At 45.5% G+C, this 19,237-nt stretch overlaps 1 protein-coding gene and 1 pseudogene across 1 annotated transcript; both read right to left on the bottom strand.

The window, feature by feature from the left end:
- LOC125535124 overlaps positions 1-8,512 on the bottom strand; it is a 43,049-nt pseudogene extending 34,537 nt beyond the window's left edge.
- Positions 8,513-14,779: 6,267 nt separating this feature from the next.
- Positions 14,780-16,316, bottom strand: LOC125535126 (chalcone synthase 2-like). The gene is made up of 2 exons (XM_048698179.1): positions 16,160-16,316; positions 14,780-16,016 (listed from the first exon to the last, which is right to left on the bottom strand). The coding sequence occupies exon 2, from the start codon at positions 16,007-16,009 to the stop codon at positions 15,020-15,022; it is 990 nt and encodes a 329-aa protein (XP_048554136.1). The 5' UTR covers positions 16,010-16,016; positions 16,160-16,316; the 3' UTR covers positions 14,780-15,019.
- Positions 16,317-19,237: the final 2,921 nt, after the last annotated feature.

The raw sequence follows: 19,237 nt of genomic DNA, 5'->3' as shown, positions 1-19,237 counted from the left end.
ATTCCATATTTATGGGTTTAAAACCCTCCGGGAATTCGTGATCCATAACTTCATCAGTGAAGCATAGGGGGTGTGCGGCGCCTCTGTGCCGGGCTATATTACGACGCAGTTCAAATGAGTCTTGTCTGCTGTGTTCGGCCCGGCCGAATTTACTTTTAGTGTATCCGGCGTGATGGTCATCGTCGCGCGTTGGCGCGCGCCCCCTTGACCCGTATACCGACCTTCCATGTTTTGCCCTACTTTCCAATACGTCTCGCAGGTCCCGTGTTTTGCCCCGGGCCTTGGTTGTAACGCCCTCGATGCGGCTATAGCTCCCACGTGTCGAGGCACGACTTAGAGACATAACCGCATTGAAAGCAATGTCGCAAGTCAGGCAATCATTACAACATCCCATGTAATACATAATAAAAGGGGGAGATAACATAGTTGGCTTACACTCGCCACGTCACATCAGAGTACATAAATAACATCCATCAAGCAAACACTCATGGCCCGACTACGGCGCCAAAATGGAAAAGAACCCAACATGCGACAAGGCCCTGAATCGAATCCCAACTAGGCACCACTACTGATCATCGGGAAAGGAAACATAATAACGCTGAGAGTCCTCGTCGAACTCCCACTTGAGCTCGTACTCGTCACCTGGAGCGGAATCACCTGGACCTGCATCTGGAATTATAGTATTTGTGAGCCACAAGGACTCAGCAATCTCGCACCCACACGATCAAGACTATTTAAGCTTATAGGACAGGATAAGGCAAGTATAGGTGGAGCTGCAGCAAGCGACTAGCATATATGCTGGCTAACTTATTCGCAAAGGAGAGCGAGAAGAGGAGGCAAAGCGCGAGCGAGAAACTAGAAGGAACAACCTGCGCAAGCATTACTCCAACACCGTGTCCACTTCCCGGACTCCGCCGAAAAGAGGCCATCACGGTAACACACTCAGTTGATTCATTTTAATTAATTAAGGTTTAAGTTGTCTACAACCGGATATTAACAAATTCCCATCTGCCCATAACCGCGGGCACGGCTTTCGAAAGTTCAATCCCTGCAGGGGAGTCCCAACTTAGCCCATGACAAGCTCTCACGGTCAACGAAGGAATAGACCTCCACCCGAGACACACCGATCAGACTCGGTAACCTGGTACAACAAGCCAATTTGACAGGTTAAAACAAGTCCAGCAACACCGCCCGAATGTGCCGACAAATCCCGATAGGAGCTGCACATATCTCTTTCTCAGGGCACACTCAGATGAGCAAGACGACGGGTAGGCCAGCCCAGAGTTGCCCCTGGTAGCCCCGGACATCACTCGGTTGGACCAACACTCAGAGGAGTACTGGCCCGGGGGGGGGTTAAAAATAAGATGACCCTTGAGTCTGCAGAACCCAAGGGAAAGAAAAGGCTAGGTGGCAAATGGTAAAACCAAGGTTGGGCATTGCTGGACAGGCTTTAATCAAGGCAAAATATCAAGGGGTTCCCATTATAACCCAACCGCGTAAGGAACGCAAAATCCGGGAACATAACACCGATATGACGGAAACTAGGGCGGCAAGAGTGGAACAAAACACTAGGCGAGAGGCCGAGCCTTCCACTCTTTACCAAGTATATAGATGCATTAAGATAACATGGCAATATAATGATATCCCCAACAAGTAAATGAATGGTGTTCCAACAAGGAACGGCCTCCAAACTTCACCTGCAACTAACAACGCTATAAAAGGGGCTGAGCAAAGCGGTAACATAGCCAATCAACGGTTTGCTAGGACAATGTGGGTTAGAGGTTGACATGGAAATTAGGAGGCTGACAAGCAAAAGGTAGGCATCGTAGCATTGGCATAGCAAGAGCGAGCAAACTAGCATAGCAAAGATAGTAGTGATTTCGAGGGTTTGATCATCTTGCCTGCACAGTTGTCAGAGTTGACTGGATCCTCACAAGCAAACTCAACGGGCTCCTCGGTAGCGAACTCGTCTCCCGTCTCTACCCAAACAAGACAAACAAGCAACAAGGACACAATCAACCACGTGCAAGGCCAAGCAATATGATGAAAAGATGATATGCTATGCGGGATGCGATACGGGATGCAAAATGCAAGATATGACAAGAAATGCATGAACCTGGCCTCAACTTGGAATTCCAAGGGTTCCACTGGATAGAGGGGATGAAATCGCTTGAAAACGATATAAAGATCATTGGAATCGGAGTTACGGTTTGGAAATGGCAAGCGTTTTAAGATATGACACCGGTCTGCGATTTACAGCAAGTAGGCATCTAAACGCAACGAAATGAACATGCTACAGCCACCAAACATGACAACAAAATACATGGCAGGGATGCCCACAAGATGCTTAACAAAAGACTAGCACTGAGCCACGGCCAATTCATCCATTAAGAGGTTCAAACAAGCATGGAAAAAACGCAAATGCAAAACAGATTCCAGACTTAGTGAAATTAACACTAGTCTGTAATTTCAGATCACGATGCTCTCTTCGGAGCAGCAAAACAACATGGTACATGACCTGAACATGACAAGTAAGAACATGGCATGGAGCTACTAAACAAGCTTAACAAAAGTCCCAAAGTGACCTGGGGCCAAAAGGGATCACAAAATATATTAACGGGCACACGAACACAGCTAAAACACAATCAGTTCTTCAGACTTAGTGAAAACTGAGACATGCTGAGATATAACTCACGAAGGCATGTAAACGAGCTCGATGCACTCACCACGGTGCAAGTCATGGCAAGGAAAGCATACAGCCCTTAAGAAGGCACAAAATACAAGCTATAAATGGCAAGAACAATGGCATAGCATGCACGGATCAACTACAACAACGCCGGCAAAATCGCAAACGAGTTGACGATCTGCCCAGATTCACCACGAAGCAAAAGTAGAGCTCGATTGACTCAAGCTATGGTGCTCCATAATTGCAAATAAAGACATGGATGGATAGAGCATAACATGAATAGAAAAAATCCCTTACTGATCATCCTCAAAAGAGGCACGGATCATTAGGAAACAAGCTGAACATATGGCATCATGAACTAAAATATCCCAGACTTAGTGAAAACAACTAAGTCTCTGAAAACAGATTTCCTGGGTGCCTCTCTTTGCGAGCTTACACAAGTCACCACACACATCCTAAAAATTCATGGGTTGCACCTCTGGAAAGAAGACAAAATGCTTAACAAAACACATGAGGACTAACAGGCATAGCATGCACACAATAATCATGACAAAAATGACAAAAGTCTAAGATGAACTAGCAGATCTGACAATTAACTCACGAATCCTCCTTCTAACAGCATTTTGGGCATCAAGATGAACTCAAATGAAAATGATGCAATGGAATGAAATGATGTACTCATCGAGACGAAGATTTTGATATATTATATGCCCAAATCGGAGCTAAGGATGCGAAGTTACGGGGCCTCGAACAGGGCATCATGGACTGAAAAAGTTCAGGGACTTGGTGAAAAAAAACTACCCAGATCTAGGGTTTGACCGGCGGGCACGTGAACCGAGGCGAGGAGATCCGAGCTCGCCGGAGCCTTGCCGGACTTGACGCGGCACGCCGGCCGGAGGAGGTGGAGACGGCCGGGGCGGTGAGGGGCGCGGCCGGCCGGCGTGGGAGGCGGCGCGGGCGAGTGCGGCGGTGGCCGTGGCGGGCTCGCCCGCCGGAGTTGGAGCGGGGGCGGCGGTGAGGCGCGTCGGCGGCGGGCAGCGATGGCGGCGTCGGCGCCGGAGTTGAGCGAGGAGGCGGCGGAAGGAGGCGCGGGGCACCAGGCGGCGGGGCGAGGCGGCTGGGCCGCGGGGGCTTCCCGCGGGCCTGGCGGGCCGGTCGGCGGCGATGTGGGCGCGAGGCGGCGACGAATGGGCGCGTGCCATGTGGCGGCGGCGGGTGCAGCGGACACGTCCGTCGGTGGACGAAATGTCCGGCGGCGCGCGGGATCCGATCCCTTTTTTTTTCTTAGAGCTAGGGTTCGAGGGGGAAGACGAGATCCGAAAATGGAGGGGTTATATATAGGCATAAGTAGGGCTAGGAGAGTCCAAATGAGGTGCGGTTTTCGCCCACGCGATTGTGATCGAACGCTCTAGGACATGGAGCAGAGTTTGGTGGGTTTTGGGCCAAATTTGGGGGGTGTTGGGCTGCAACACACATGAGGCCTTTTCGGTCCCTCGGTTAACCGTTGGAGTATCAAACGAAGTCCAAATGATACGAAACTTGACAGGCGGTCTACCGGTAGTAAACCAAGGCCGCATGGAAAGTCTCGGTCCAATCCGGAAATGTTTAATCCCCACACACGAAAGAAAGCTAGAAATGACCACCGGAGGAGAACGAAGCGCCGGAATGCAAAACGGACAACGGAGAAAATGCTCAAATGCATGAGATGAACATGTATGCAAATGCAATGCACGAGATGACATGATATGCGATGCACGAATAACGAAAACAACACATGGAGACGAAGACCCGAACCCGAGAAATAAATATAAGTTAACGCCGGAAACGGCAAGAGTTGGATACAAATATGGAAAGTATATCTGGGACGTTACATTGGTATTTTTGTTTGAGTGGCGGCGGGGTGCAGCCTTGCAGGCTGGACCTCAGGCTGGAACGCCTCTCTGGCTCGGCCACGAGGTGGCCGGTCAGCCGCATCGTACACTGGTGATGTAGGTTTCAATGCTTCCTCCTCGAGTTGAGGTAGCAACCTGCACTTTGGGAAACTCTTGGAGGGGCGCTCGAGTTCGTATTCCTCGGCCGCAAGGACTTCGGTCCATCTATCTGCTAGCAGATCTTGATCAGCTTGAAGCTGTTGTTGCTTTTTCTTCAAGCTATTTGCTGTGGCCATAAGCCTACGCTTGCAGCGCTCCTGCTCGACGGGATCCCCAGGCACGATAAATTCTTCATCACCGAGGCTCACCTCGTCTTCGGAGAGAGGCATGTAATTGTCCCCCTCCGATTCTCCATCTGCTGCCCGCTCTGGAGGGCTAGCTTGTTCGCTCTCCCGCTCTAAATCGAGCTGGGGGGGATTGTTGTCGTCTCCGCCACTATCTGGAGTGTTATTATCTCTTGTGCTGGTATCACTAATTTTGCTATGGCGGGACTTAGAGCGGCGCCGCTGACGTCGGCGCTTGGGTTGCTTCTCGGAAGGGTCATCCCTCGTTGTCTCGTCGCCATTGTTTTCTTTGGGGGTATCCACCATGTATATATCATATGATGAGGTGGCGGTCCAGCGCCCTGTGGGCGGTGGTTCCTGTTTGTCTCCTGCATCGTCGTCCATACCGTCGATGTCTTCGGAGTCGAAGTCGAGCATGTCGGTTAAATCATCGATAGTGGCTACTAAGTGGGTGGTGGGTGGGGAGCGAATTTCTTTGTCGTCCGCATCCCATCCTAGCCAGACATAGTTCGGCCAAGGTTCTCCTGACAGAGAGAGAGACCTTAATGAATTTAGCATGTCGTCGGAAGGCGAGTGGTGAAAGATATCCGCGGAGGTAAACTCCATGATCGGTGCCCAATCGGATTCAATGGGCACGGATGCAGGCGGTTCGGAGCCCGTGGCCGGGGACGAATCCAGTGGTTTGGCAACACGGCTCTTGCAAGGGGTGAAGTCAGAATCCGGCTCTATCGCCACTAAGAGTGCGGCCTCCATGGTGGGGTCTATCCACCCATCCTCGATGGTGCAATTTGCTCTGGATTAAGGGCCGGAGTAGTTGCAGATGCGATCTCTCGAACACTGTCCGATGGTAGAGCTAAATCATGATCGTCGTGATCGTGCGGCGCACCTGACATGGGCTGGAATCCGTCAAAGATCAAGTCTCCGCGGATATCGGCAGTGTAGTTTAAGTTTCCGAACCTGACCTGATGGCCAGGGGCGTAGCTCTCGGTCTGCTCCAGATGGCCAAGCGAGTTGGCCTGCAGTGCGAAGCCGCCGAATACGAAGATCTGTCCGGGGAGGAAAGCCTCACCCTGGACCGCATCGTTACCGATGATCGAAGGAGCCATCCAGCCTTATGGTGATGGCACAGAGGAACTCTCAATGAAAGCACCAATGTCGGTGTCAAAACCGGCGGATCTCGGGTAGGGGTCCCGAACTGCGCGTCTGAGGTGGATGGTAACAGGAGGCAGGGGACACGATGTTTACCAAGGTTCGGGCCCTCTCGATGGAGGTAAAACCCTACGTCCTGCTTGATTGATCTTGATGATATGAGTATTACAAGAGTTGATCTACCACGAGATCGTACAGGCTAAACCCTAGAAGCTAGCCTATGGTATGATTGTATGTTATCCTACAGACTAAACCCTCCGGTTTATATAGACACTGGAGGGGGCTAGGGTTACACAAAGTCGGTTACAAGGGAGGAGATCTACATATCCGTATTGCCAAGCGTGCCTTCCACGCCAAGGAGAGTCGCATTCGGACACGGGACGAAGTCTTCAATCTTGTATCTTCATAGTCCAACAGTCCGGCCAAAGGACATAGTCCGGCTGTCCGGCGACCCCCTAATCCAGGACTCCCTCAATGTCCATCTGAGAGAAGGCACAAAAGATACGGCAAATAAGAAAGGAATGGAATTCATTGAACTTACACATCCTCTTGAACTTCTCCTTGAGGTCGGCCATGTGGCCGCTCTTGGTGATCTTGAAGTAGTAGTTGTTGGAAATATGCCCTAGAGGCAATAATAAAAGCATTATTATTATATTTCTTTGTTCATGATAATTGTCTTTATTCATGCTATAATTGTATTATCCAGAAATCGTAATACATGTGTGAATAACAGACACCAACATGTCCCTAGTAAGCCTCTAGTTGACTAGCTCGTTGATCAACAGATAGTCATGGTTTCCTGGCTATGGACATTGGATGTCATTGATAACGAGATCACATCATTAGGAGAATGATGTGATGGACAAGACCCAATCCTAAGCATAGCGCAAGATCGTGTAGTTCGTTTGCTAGAGATTTTCCAATGTCAAGTATCTTTTCCTTTGACCATGAGATCGTGTAACTCCCGGATACCGTAGGAGTGCTTTGGGTGTACCAAACGTCACAACGTAACTGGGTGACTATAAAGGTGCACTACAGGTATCTCCGAAAGTGTCTGTTGGGTTGACACAGATCGAGACTGGGATTTGTCACTCCGTATGACGGAGAGGTATCACTGGGCCCACTCGGTAATGCATCATCATAATGAGCTCAAAGTGACCAAGTGTCTGGTCACGGGATCATGCATTACGGTACGAGTAAAGTAACTTGCCGGTAACGAGATTGAACGAGGTATTGGGATACCGACGATCGAATCTCGGGCAAGTAACATACCGATTGACAAAGGGAATTGCATACGGGGTTGCTTGAATCCTCGACATCGTGGTTCATCCGATGAGATCATCGTGGAGCATGTGGGAGCCAACATGGGTATCCAGATCCCGCTGTTGGTTATTGACCGGAGAGCCGTCTCGGTCATGTCTGCCTGTCTCCCGAACCCGTAGGGTCTACACACTTAAGGTTCGGTGACGCTAGGGTTGTAGGGATATGTATATGCAGTAACCCGAATGTTGTTCGGAGTCCCGAATGAGATCCCGAACGTCACGAGTAGTTCCGGAATGGTCCGGAGGTAAAGATTTATATATGGGAAGTCCTGTTTCGGGCATCGGGACAAGTTTCGGGGTTATCGGTATTGTACCGGGACCACCGGAAGGGTCTCGGGGGTCCACCGGGTGGGGCCACCTGTCCCGGGGGGCCACATGGGCTGTAGGGGGTGCGCCTTGGCCTACATGGGCCAAGGGCACCAGCCCCAAGAGGCCCATGCGCCTAGGGTTTCAAGCGAGGAAGAGTCCTATGAGGGGAAGGCACCTCCTAGGTGCGTTGGGGAGGAGGGATTCCTCCCCCTTGGCCGCACCCCCCTAGGAGATTGGATCTCCTAGGGCCGGCGCCCCCCCCTTGGCCCTCCTATATATAGTGGGGGTAGGAGGGCTTTTCATCCACGCCTTTGGTTGCCTCCTTCTCCCTCTCCAACACCTCCTCCTCCTCCATAGCGCTTGGCGAAGCCCTGCCGGAGTACTGCAGCTCCATCAACACCACGCCGTCGTGCTGCTGCTGGTGCCATCTCCCTCAACCTCTCCTCTCCCCTTACTGGATCAAGAAGGAGGAGACGTGGCTGTTCCGTACGTGTGTTGAACGCGGAGGTGCCGTCCGTTCGGTGCTAGGATCTCCAGTGATTTGGATCATGTCGTGTACGACTACCTCATCCCCGTTCTTTGAACGCTTCCGCTCGCGATCTACAAGGTACGTAGATGCATCTAATCACTCGTTGCTAGATGAACTCATAGATGGATCTTGGTGAAACCGTAGGAAAATTTTTGTTTTCTGCTACGTTCCCCAACAGTAGTCCGGGTTGTCGGCCTGGTACACGCATTTTGCCGACTCGCCGTGCCGATCGCCAGCACCGTGGCAGGTCCCTCCGCCGGCGGTGCCTTCCTCACCTCCTCCATCGTCATGGTCGCCGCCATTGATCTCTACGTAAGCTACCAGCGGCTGACAAGCTAGCTAGTAGTTACCTCAACAGAGGCTCTGTGTGACGTCTAAGTTTGCGGGATAGAGCAGGAGGTAGATGAATGACAGATGCTGCGTGGTGATATAGGCATGGGGGACACACGACATATATACGTGGGAATGGTGGCCACGGGGAGAAGGGGTTTGGTCAGTTGGACGGGAGGATGGATGGCCACGAATGCGGAGGTAGGAGATGCATGGATGGCGGGTCGACACATCTACACCAACCAATCCGGCCGAGTGCACACACTCGTGTCCTTAATCTGTCCATCCAATTATGTGCTTGAACCGGTCAGCTATTAACACATCAAGCTAATAGCTAACTCTTTCTAAAAAAATTCTAGCTAATAGTTCGGGGAGTGCGTAGGTGGAAGATGTGGTCGGCCACATCACCAACAAAACGACAATTGTCCAATATTTGCTCTATCCTCTACTACTATTGTATTCCAATGCCACAAGAGCAAAAAACCTACCATGGTACTTAAGTTAGATTTTGAAAAGGCCTTTGACAAAATGGAACATGGCATGATCATGGATATTATGAGAAAGAGGGGTTTTGGTAACAAATGGTGTTCACAGATTCAGCAAATTATGAGCACTAGTACATCTACTATCCTCCTAAATGGGGTCCCTGGGAACTACTCCCTCCATTCCAAAATATAGTGCGCCCGCGCTTCCCGAGGTGCAACTTTGACCATAAATTTAACCAACGAGACCAACTGCGGCGGGAGAAAAAAATTATATAATTGAAAACTTCTTTCGAATACGAATTCACTGATATAATTTTTGCTCCCGCCGCAATCGGTCTTGGTAGTTAAATTTACGGTCAAAGTTGAAACACGTGGATAGAGGAAGCACTACATTATGGAATAGAGGGAGTACTTCAAGTGCAGAAGAGGGGTCAGACAAGGGGATCCTCTATCCCCACTTCTCTTTGTGCTTGCAGCTGATTTTTTTTACAAACAATCATAAATGATGCAATGCAGAAAGGTTTGCTACAGCCTCCACTTCAGTTTGCTTCCTACCCTGACTTCCCCATTCTGCAATATGCAGATGATACTTTGATCATTATGCCAGCATGTCCTCAACAACTTGAACAAATGCAACACTTGGTGCATCTATTCTCCCAAGCTTCTGGTCTCAAGGTCAATTACCACAAATCCAGTATGCTACCTCTGAATGTACCCGAGGACACAATGCAACACCTCTCAACCTTGTTGGGCTGTACTATTGGAACTTTTCCTTTCACTTACTTGGGCACACCTCTCAGTTTCACCAAACCAAGGATGGAATTTTTCATGTACCTGATTGAAAGAATACAGAACAGACTCAGTGGTTGCTCCCAATTCTTGAGTTATGATGGCAGACTCCTCATGATCAATGATGTCTTCTCCTCCCTACCCACCTTCATAATGAGTTTCCTGCTCCTTTACAAAGGGATTATTGAGCAAATAGACAAATACCGGAGGCATATTTTCTGGAGAGGGAAAGATTTGGAAAAGAAAAATCCTCCTCTAGCTGCCTGGGATATGATATGTCGTCCAAAGGATAGAGGAGGCCTCGGAATTTTGAACATGTCCACACAAAATACATGCCTGCTACTAAAGATGGTTCATAAGTTCATTAATCATCATAACATACCCTGGGTGAATCTAGTATGGGAAGTATACTATCAGCAAGGCTTCCATACAAATCAACTGCAACAATGTTCATTTTGGTGGAGAGACTGCATGAAGCTCTTCCCAATCTATAAGCATCACGCTTCTGTCAACATGAACAATGGCCAAACACTAGACTTTTGGAATGACACTTGGGATGGTACCCCCAAGACTGAACCCCGGCCTCATTTGCACTCTTTTGCTTGGAAGCAAAATATTTCTGTCGCTGACATGTATCATACAGAGGAACTTCCAGATCTCTTTCATCTACCACTGTCAGAGGAGGCCTATACACAGTTTCAAGCCCTCGAAGAACTTTGTCACAGACTTGAGCTCAATGATGGCCCAGACCATTGGCAATTACCAGCTGGAGCGCAACATTACACAGTCTCAAAGGTTTATAAAATCCTAATGCCTGCAACCGATACTCTTCCAGTTTTGAGATGGCTATGGAGCACATGCTGCCAACTCAAACACAAGATTCACTTCTGGCTATTGGTGAATGACAGGTTAAACACTTGAGCACTACTCCTACATAAAAACTTCTTTATACAGGATTATACTTGCGTCTTGTGCAGCATGCAGATCCTCGAAACAAGGACACACCTCTTCTTCACATGCCCTTTTGCAAAATTATGTTGGAACTACATCTGCCCAGCTTGGGCCCCTGCTGGACAAGGCATTCAAGAAGAAATTAATCAACTGAAGCAATTGCTAAATCTGCCATTCTCCCTGGAAATCATAATTCTGGGGACTTGGGCAATCTGGACCACCCGCAATGATTACATCTTCAAAAACATTACACACAACCTATATGCATGCAGAAGAAAATTCAAAGAGGAAATCAAGTGGCTAACATTCAGAGCAAAGTGGAAAGAATACCATGGATTAGAAAACTGAGTGAAGGCTTTTGTTTGAGTTAACTGGTTGATAGTCCTACCCTATATGAAATGATACTCCTGTTGTTATTGCTGTTGTATTTTCTCTTAGTTTTCCTTGTTTTCCTAGGTTGTGCTTTTTCTGTATAGCTTATTTTCTTTTGCAAAGACCTTTTGTATCATTTATTTGAAAATCAATAAAAATACACAGCAGAGTCCTGCTGTTTCCCTAAAAAAACTATTGTATGAAAAAATAAAGGACGAAAATCAGGTTAATCATTAACAACTCAAAAGCACGGAAGATTCATAATAGAATGGTCAACGTAGTGTATCAAATTGTATAATTTATTTAGTTTTATAGCAGCAACTCATAATTGAGCTGATTGCTCCCTGTGACCACTTCGGGTATGGCTATAGTTACCTCATCCTTCAAATGTGCTTGCATGGAAAATTAAGCACGCACTCGTGTGCTTAACTTGTCCAGCCAGTTATGTGCTTGAATGGGTCAGGTATTAGCACATCAAGCTAATAGCTACCTCTCAAAAAAATCTAGCTAATAGTTCGGGGAGTACGTAACGTAGGTGGAAGATGTGGTTAGCCACATCATGTACAAAAATACAATTGTTAAATATTTTCTCTATGCTTTCAGGACCTCGCTATGTGTTAGAGCATCACTACTCGTGAACCCCCATAGATATCATAATCTTTTCCATAGTAAGGATAATGATGACTTAGATTTAGATAATAAGAAAAAAATACCTACATGGCAAAAGGTGCAGTAATAAATCTAAAAATAAATAAGAAAAGAACAAAAACAATGCTATGATCCAATAGAAAAATATAGTAGATGGAAAATTTGCATGTTACTAAAAAACACGTATAGGAATTTGCCGGTACAGTAAATAAACTACAAAGAAACAACATAATTTAATTTACTGTGGTTGTATAATATAAGTTGCCATGACAATAAAAGTCAAGTTGCTAGGGCAACAAGTTTTTAGTTTCCGATGATAATGGTGCAAAATTGAACTGTAAAATAAAACAAACTTGCCATTCCATTTAAAAAACAACTTCTATTCTCTTAGTAATAAAATGGTCTGCTTCTTGTTTTAGTTTTCATCACATAAAAATCACAAGAAGCAAATTGCCATGATGTAAATAAATCAAATTGCAATGGCATTATAAATAAACATTTCATGCCATTAAAAATAAAATTAGTGTGCTTTTAATTATAAAAAGGCCACGATTGAAAAGCTAACAAACATAAAATAGCTACAAAATAATAACAACTAAATATGAAAAGGTTTGTTCTACTCAAAATGCAAGCGATCATGGTGACAATTTTTCTTAGAAAAAGCAAAGATATCTACTGCCAAGTGATAACATTGAAACAAGTCCAAATAATTGCCATGATTTTTCCCAAAGTTGTCACAGGAAAGCATTACCACTGTTTCTACAATTGCCATGGTTTGTAAAACAAGAATATTCTGATTTTGCCAGAAACATTTTACGATAGGTACATCGTGTATAGAACTATTTTTCTTAGAAAGAAGCAAAAATATGTACATATTGCAATGATATTTTCTCTAAAATTTCCATCATGAAAAGGAAAGAGAAAAATATAATTTTTCCATCTTCCTAATAAAAATATGATTCTAGAAGTTAACATGTTTACAAAACAAAAAAAAATCTATAAACTTGTCATGGGAATAATACAAATATGTATACAATTTGCCATGAAATATTTAAATTTGCGAAGTCACAAGTTGGAAAGAATTAATAAAATTGCCATGTCGACATTATGAAAATCATAAATTTGCAATGTTTGGAAAAGATGAATTTGCCATGTGACCAGTAGATTTTTTTTACAAACTTTGCAATGTGTAGAAAATGATTTTTTGTTGAAACATGCAAAAAAGTATGTAAAATTGCCATGTGCGAAAGTAGAAAAACATTTCCAAAAATGCCATGGGAAAGTGATTATTTTTGTAAAGTTTGCTATGGGAGCATTAAAAAAAATACCTAAGTTTTCCACATATGAAAAACAAAAGTGTTATGAATTTTCCATAGGACATGGAGAAAATATTTCTCAATTTGCGATGTGAAAACAGCTTAAGATGTGAACACTACTAAAAATGTTTAAATTTGCCATGTGAAAAGTTTAAAATTGGTAAATATGCCATGTGTACAATTACTAAATAGTAAGAAATTGCCATGATTTAGAGGAACAAAAAGGCCTAAATTAGCCATGTGAATAAGAAGAAGAAACTTAACTAAAAAGTGTGACTTTATGGAAAAAATTGTTATCTACAAATTACCATACGAACAATTCAAAAACATTCCTACATTTTGCCATGTAAATTATGTACAATTTTACATTGGATATTTCTTATATTTTTCGTGTTTACAAAAGCAAAATTTCTTAGAAGTTGCCATGTAACATGGTGCAAACATTTACCGTGGTCCATCGCTCCACTACAAAATGCCCCCCCCCCTCAAAAAAATAGAGCTTTTCCTTAATATATGGAGGGAAAATAATAATTTGGCATGTTATCTTCAATAAACATGCCACAGCGTATATAATGAATTATCCATAGACATAGGGAAAATTTGGCATGGTACCAAAATAAGAATTGCCATGTTATGTCAAAAAAACATGCAATAGTGTACATAATAGATAGTTCAGGGACACATGTCAAATTTGGAATGATACATGGAAATAAAATTTGCCATGTAGTTTGGTGTCTAAAAATCAATGTAAACAATTGCCATTCTTAACATTTTTTTAGATTTTCTTTATAATTTGCCATGTACCTAGCAAAAAGTTTTGCCATGCCATGAACTACACATTTGGGGTTGCCATGAAGTATAATGTGAACAACTACCATGATTTGTTTGTTAATTAACATCACAATCAACGAATTTCATTCCATGCTTCCATGTATGTTGTACAAGTTTGGATGCAAATGCTCTATTAGTTTCTAGTGGAAAGGCATACCATGAAGGTGTTGGAGCTTGGTCAGAGCGGACACAACCCCATGTCGACGAGGACCTCGTCTTGCAGCGGCCTGGGCTTGGAGAGCGCTAGCTAGACGCTCTCTTGGAGGCACTGCCACGTCCATGACTTTTGTGCGGCCTCCTTGGCCGTGGTGTTTCTGGCCTTCTAGCTATTGTAAGGGAGAGGAAACCCTAACAGGTATGAGACGTCCCAATGAACTTAAACTTATATAAACATTCGTCCACATACATTTTTTTTACACCGGATGATAAAACATTGGAACTACATAGCCTAACAGTGAACATAGAAAGACAACGTTTACACAACACAGAAACAGCCATGAGTTTCCATACGATCGCTTTGCCAGCAAGAGAAATGATAGAGAATAGGAAAAAACACCGGCATCCATAGGCATATTGAAAACGATATTGCTAAATCTCAATCGACTGAGATTCAAGGAAGTCTCAGTCGATGCTATATTCGTGGAATTTTACACGGAGATATATGCAAAATTTTAATTGCAATTTTTTCTTTCTTCTTTTTAATATGTCTTATAACTAGAGTGAAACTTGGTTAAATCAGTTGACTGAGATCTAGCCAACACTGTGAAGACAATGGCTCATGTAAGGAATACAATGCTGAAACAACTCGTGCGAAGGAAGTAAATGCGCCGCGTGAGCCCTCAAAAACGAGAAGGAATCATCAAGCGTTTTCATCTTATGGTATAAGAGTTACATGAGACACAACTAATTCTCATCTACCATATCCGTCCACTCAAGAAAAAACAAAAAACAAAAACAAACAGGAGAGTGCATCTACCAACACATACAAACCACATAGGGTAGAATACAACAGAGCAAACTTAATTGAGTGTCGCAGCGGTATAGTAGATTTTTGCATGACCAAGATAAATTGAGAACAAGCGACCGTCTAGGCAGAGATTGGGACGCTATGGAGGACAACTGTCTCCACAGTGAGGCCGGGGCCGAAGCCGAAGAGAACGCCCCACTCCATTCCCTCACCAGTTGTGGTGTGGCCATCCTCGACGGAGCATTTGCGCACTTCGTCCATTATGAAAAGTACGCAGGTGCTTGACATGTTGCCATATTTGGAGAGAACATGCCTGGTGGCGCGCATCCGTTCCTTGTTCATGTTTACCTTTGCCTCCACCATGTCAAGGATTGCTGGCCCGCCTGGGTGCGCTATCCAGAAGACGGAGTTCCAGTTATCGATGCCCAATGGCTTGAATGTGTCCTCTAGGGCGCGCTCGATGTTCTTGGAGATGAGCCCAGGCACATCCTTGAGGAGGTGGAAGGTGAGGTCAACCTCCCGGAGGTGACCGTCGATGGCACCCTCTGAGTCCGGCAGAATCGTCTGGCTCGCAGACACCAGCTGGAACAGGGGGCGCTCGACGGACATGTCAGGGTCCGCGTCGACGATCATTGTGGCCGCACCGTCACCGAAAAGCGCCTGGCCTACCAGTGAGTCGAGGTGGGACTCGTGCGGGCCGCGGAAGTTCACCGCGATGATCTCCGAGCAGACCACCAGCACGCGCGCGCCGCGGTTGTTCTCAGCGAGGTCTTTGGCCAGGCGAAGCACGATGCCACCGGCGAAGCAGCCCTGCTGATACATCATAAGGCGCTTCACGGACGGGCGAAGACCGAGCATCTTGGTGAGCTGGTAGTCGGCGCCCGGCATGTCCACACCAAAGGTGCTGCACAAGACAAGGTGGGTGATCTTAGACCGCGGCTGGCCCCACTCCTTAATCGCCTTTTGTGCCGCCTCTTTCCCGAGCTTCGGGACCTCCACGACAACAATATACTGGCGCGCGTCCAGAGACAGCGCCATGTAGGCGCACATGTTGGGGTTGTCCTGTAGGATCTCCTCCGTTAGGTGCATGTACCTCTTCCTGATCTGCATTTGTCACCTGAAATGAAGCATTAGTTATTACTCCCTCTGTCTCATAATATAATACGTTTCTGCAAGCTAGTTATAGAGGGAGTATGTTGCATGTCCGCCCGAGAAAAGGGAAAAGAGACCGCAAAGAAGAATGTAATTCATTGAACTTACACATCCTCTTGAACTTGTCCTTGAGGTCGGCCATGCGGTCGCTCTTGGTGATCTTGAAGTAGTAGTCCGGGTAGTCGGCCTGGTACACGCAGTTTGACGGCGTCGCTATGCCGATCACGAGCACCGTGGCCGGCCCCTCGCTATGACGTCTAAGTTTGTGCATGTGGTGATATGGGCGTGGGGGACGCACGGCATATATACGTGGGAATGGTGGCCGCGGGGAGAAGGGGTTTGGTCAGTTGGACGGGAGGATGGATGGCCACGGACGGGAGGATGGATGGACGGGAGGATGCATGGATGGCGCGTGCGACACATCTACACCAACCAATCCGGCCGAGTGCACAGACTCGTGTGCTTAATCTGTCCAGCCAGTTATGTGCTTGAACCGGTCAGCTATTATCACATCAAGCTAATAGCTACCCATCTCTCTCAAAAGAATCTAGCAAATAGATCGGGGAGTGCGTAGGTGGAAGATGTGGTCCGCCACATCACCAACAAAACGGCAATTGTTCAATATTTGCTCTATCCTCAACTACTATTATATGAACAAATAAAGGACAAAAATCAGATTAATCATTAACAACTCAAAGCACGGAAGATTCATAATAGAATGGCCAAGGCAGTGTATCAAATTATATAATTTAGTTTTATAGCAGCAACTCATAATACACTTACGTAAAGTTTTACCTAACCTTCCTAAACCCCCCCCCCCCGCCCCGATTTTCATGCCGGTGGGCCCCCGCCTTTGCCTTTCCCTATCTCCAATCAAATTTGTCCATGTTGTTAATTACGTAAAACACCTAGCTACTTATACATAGGTGTAGCATTACCGATGCCTATAGTTACCCCATCCTTCAAATGTGCTTGCATAGAAAATTAAGCACGCACTCATGTGCTTAACCCGTCCAGCCAGTTATGTGCTTGTACCGGTCAGCTATTACCACATCTAACTAATAGCTACCTCTCAAATAAAAAAATCTAGTTAATAGTTCGGGGAGTACGTAGGTGGAAGATGTGGTCGGCCACATCACCAACAAAAAGACAATTGTTAAATATTTGCTCTAGCGCTTTTAGGACCTCGCTATGTGTTAAGAGTGTCACTAGTCGTGAACCCCCATAGATATCATAATCTTTTCCACAGTAAGGATAATGATGACTTAGATTAAGGTAATAAGAAAAAATACCTACATGGCAAAAAATGCCATAGTAAATCTAGAAATAAATAAGAAAAGAACAAAAACAATGCTATGATCCAAATACAGAAAAATACAGATTGCATGTTACTAAAAAAGACGTATAGGAATTTGCCGGTACAATAAATAAACATACCAAAAAACAACATATTTTAATTTACTATGGTTTTATAATTAAATTGCCATGTGAAAGTGCAACTAATCCCCAGATGGTATTGATAATTCATAACAACATATAGCTCATTGAACTAATATCCATTCAAGATAAATATTTTAGGAAGTTCAATGAATGACATGGCATGGACTAGAGATGTGGACCCCTCAAAATGCTAAGGACATATATTGGCAAAAGCTCAAGAGTCTCCATCTTTATTTTAGTGATCCAAGATCACATTGAGTCTATAGGAAAGCCAATGCTATTAAAAGGGGATGAGGTGTTGCTTAATGGCTTGCTTGCTCAAATGCTTAGTGAAATTGCTCCAAAACCCTCAGCCACTTTCTCCATCCAGATATGTCAAAATCCTAAACTCCAACTCGGCCCCACCGATTCTTTCTATCCGGCGCCACCGAGTTCATTTGACATAGCCACTGCCAGAAACCCTAACAGTTCGGTCTCACCGAGATGGCCTTGCCAACGCTCTGTGACTTGTTGCATTTATTTCGGTCTCACCAAGTTATGCAATCGGTCTCATCGAGTTGTCTTGACATTCTCTTTGTTGCCTTATTGCTTCACTTCGGTCTCACCGAGTTGATGCAATCGGTGCCACCGAGTTGATGTTTGCCCTAAGCTCTTGCACATCGGTCTCACCGAGTTGTTCCAGTCGGTCCCACCGAGATTCCTAACGTTCGCATTTTGAACTAATTGGTGCCACCAAGTTTAATCATCCGGTCTCACCGAGATGGGTCAAATGTGTGTAACGGTTGGATTTTGTGTGGAGGCTATATATACCCCTCCACCTCCTTCTCCATGTGTGAGAGAGCCATCAGAACGTGCCTACATTTCCACCATACATTTTCTGAGAGAGAACCACCTACTCATGTCTTGAGATCAAGATATTCCAATCCTACCACAAGAATCTTGATTTCTAGCCTTCCCCAAGTTGCTTTTCACCCAAATCATCTTTTCGCCATATCAAAATATGTGTGAGAGAGTTGAGTGTTGGGGAGACTACCATTTGAGGAACAAGAGCAAGGAGTTCATCATCAACACACCATCTATTACCTTTTGGAGAGTGGTGTCTTCTAGATTGGTTAGGTGTCGCTTGGGTGCCTCCGTCAAGATGTGGAGTTCACCCAAGAAGTTTGTAAGGGCAATGAGATCGCCTACTTCATGAAGATCTACCCGAGTGAGGCAAGTCCTTCGTGGGCGATGACCACTGTGGGATAGGCAAGGTTGCTTCTTCGTGGACCCTTCGAGAGTGGAGCCCTCTGTGGACTCACGCAGCCGTTATCCTTCGTGGGTTGAAGTCTCCATCAACGTGGACGTATGATAGCACCATCTATTGGAACCACGCCAAAAATCTTCGTGTCTCCATTGCGTTTGACTTCTCCAAACTCTTCCCTTTACCTTCATATGCAATGTTTTACTTTCTGCTGCTATACTCTTAGAATTGCATGTGTAGGTTGATTGCTTGACCCGTTCTATTTGCTAAAATCTGCCCACAACTAAAATTGGGAAAATGTTAGATTTTTATTTGGTCAAGTAGTCTAATCACCCCCCTCTAGAAATACTTTCAATCCTACACCATGACAACAAAAGTCAAGTTGCCAGGGCAACAAGTTTTTAGTTTTTGATGATAATGATGCAAAATTGAATGTAAAATAAAATAAAATTGCCATGCCATTTAAAAAACAACTTTGATTCTCTTAAAAATAAAATGGTCTT

This window comes from Triticum urartu, chromosome 2 (assembly GCF_003073215.2).
Source record: "Triticum urartu cultivar G1812 chromosome 2, Tu2.1, whole genome shotgun sequence".
NCBI lineage: Eukaryota > Viridiplantae > Streptophyta > Magnoliopsida > Poales > Poaceae > Triticum > Triticum urartu.
The sequence above is the reverse complement of the archived record's forward strand: the minus strand, read 5'-3'. Positions and strand labels throughout refer to the sequence as shown.

What these genes read in the sequence shown, in the direction of transcription:
- LOC125535126 (XM_048698179.1), bottom strand. Translation starts at nt 16,009, where the DNA reads ATGCAGATCAGGAAGAGGTACATGCACCTAACGGAGGAGATCCTACAG.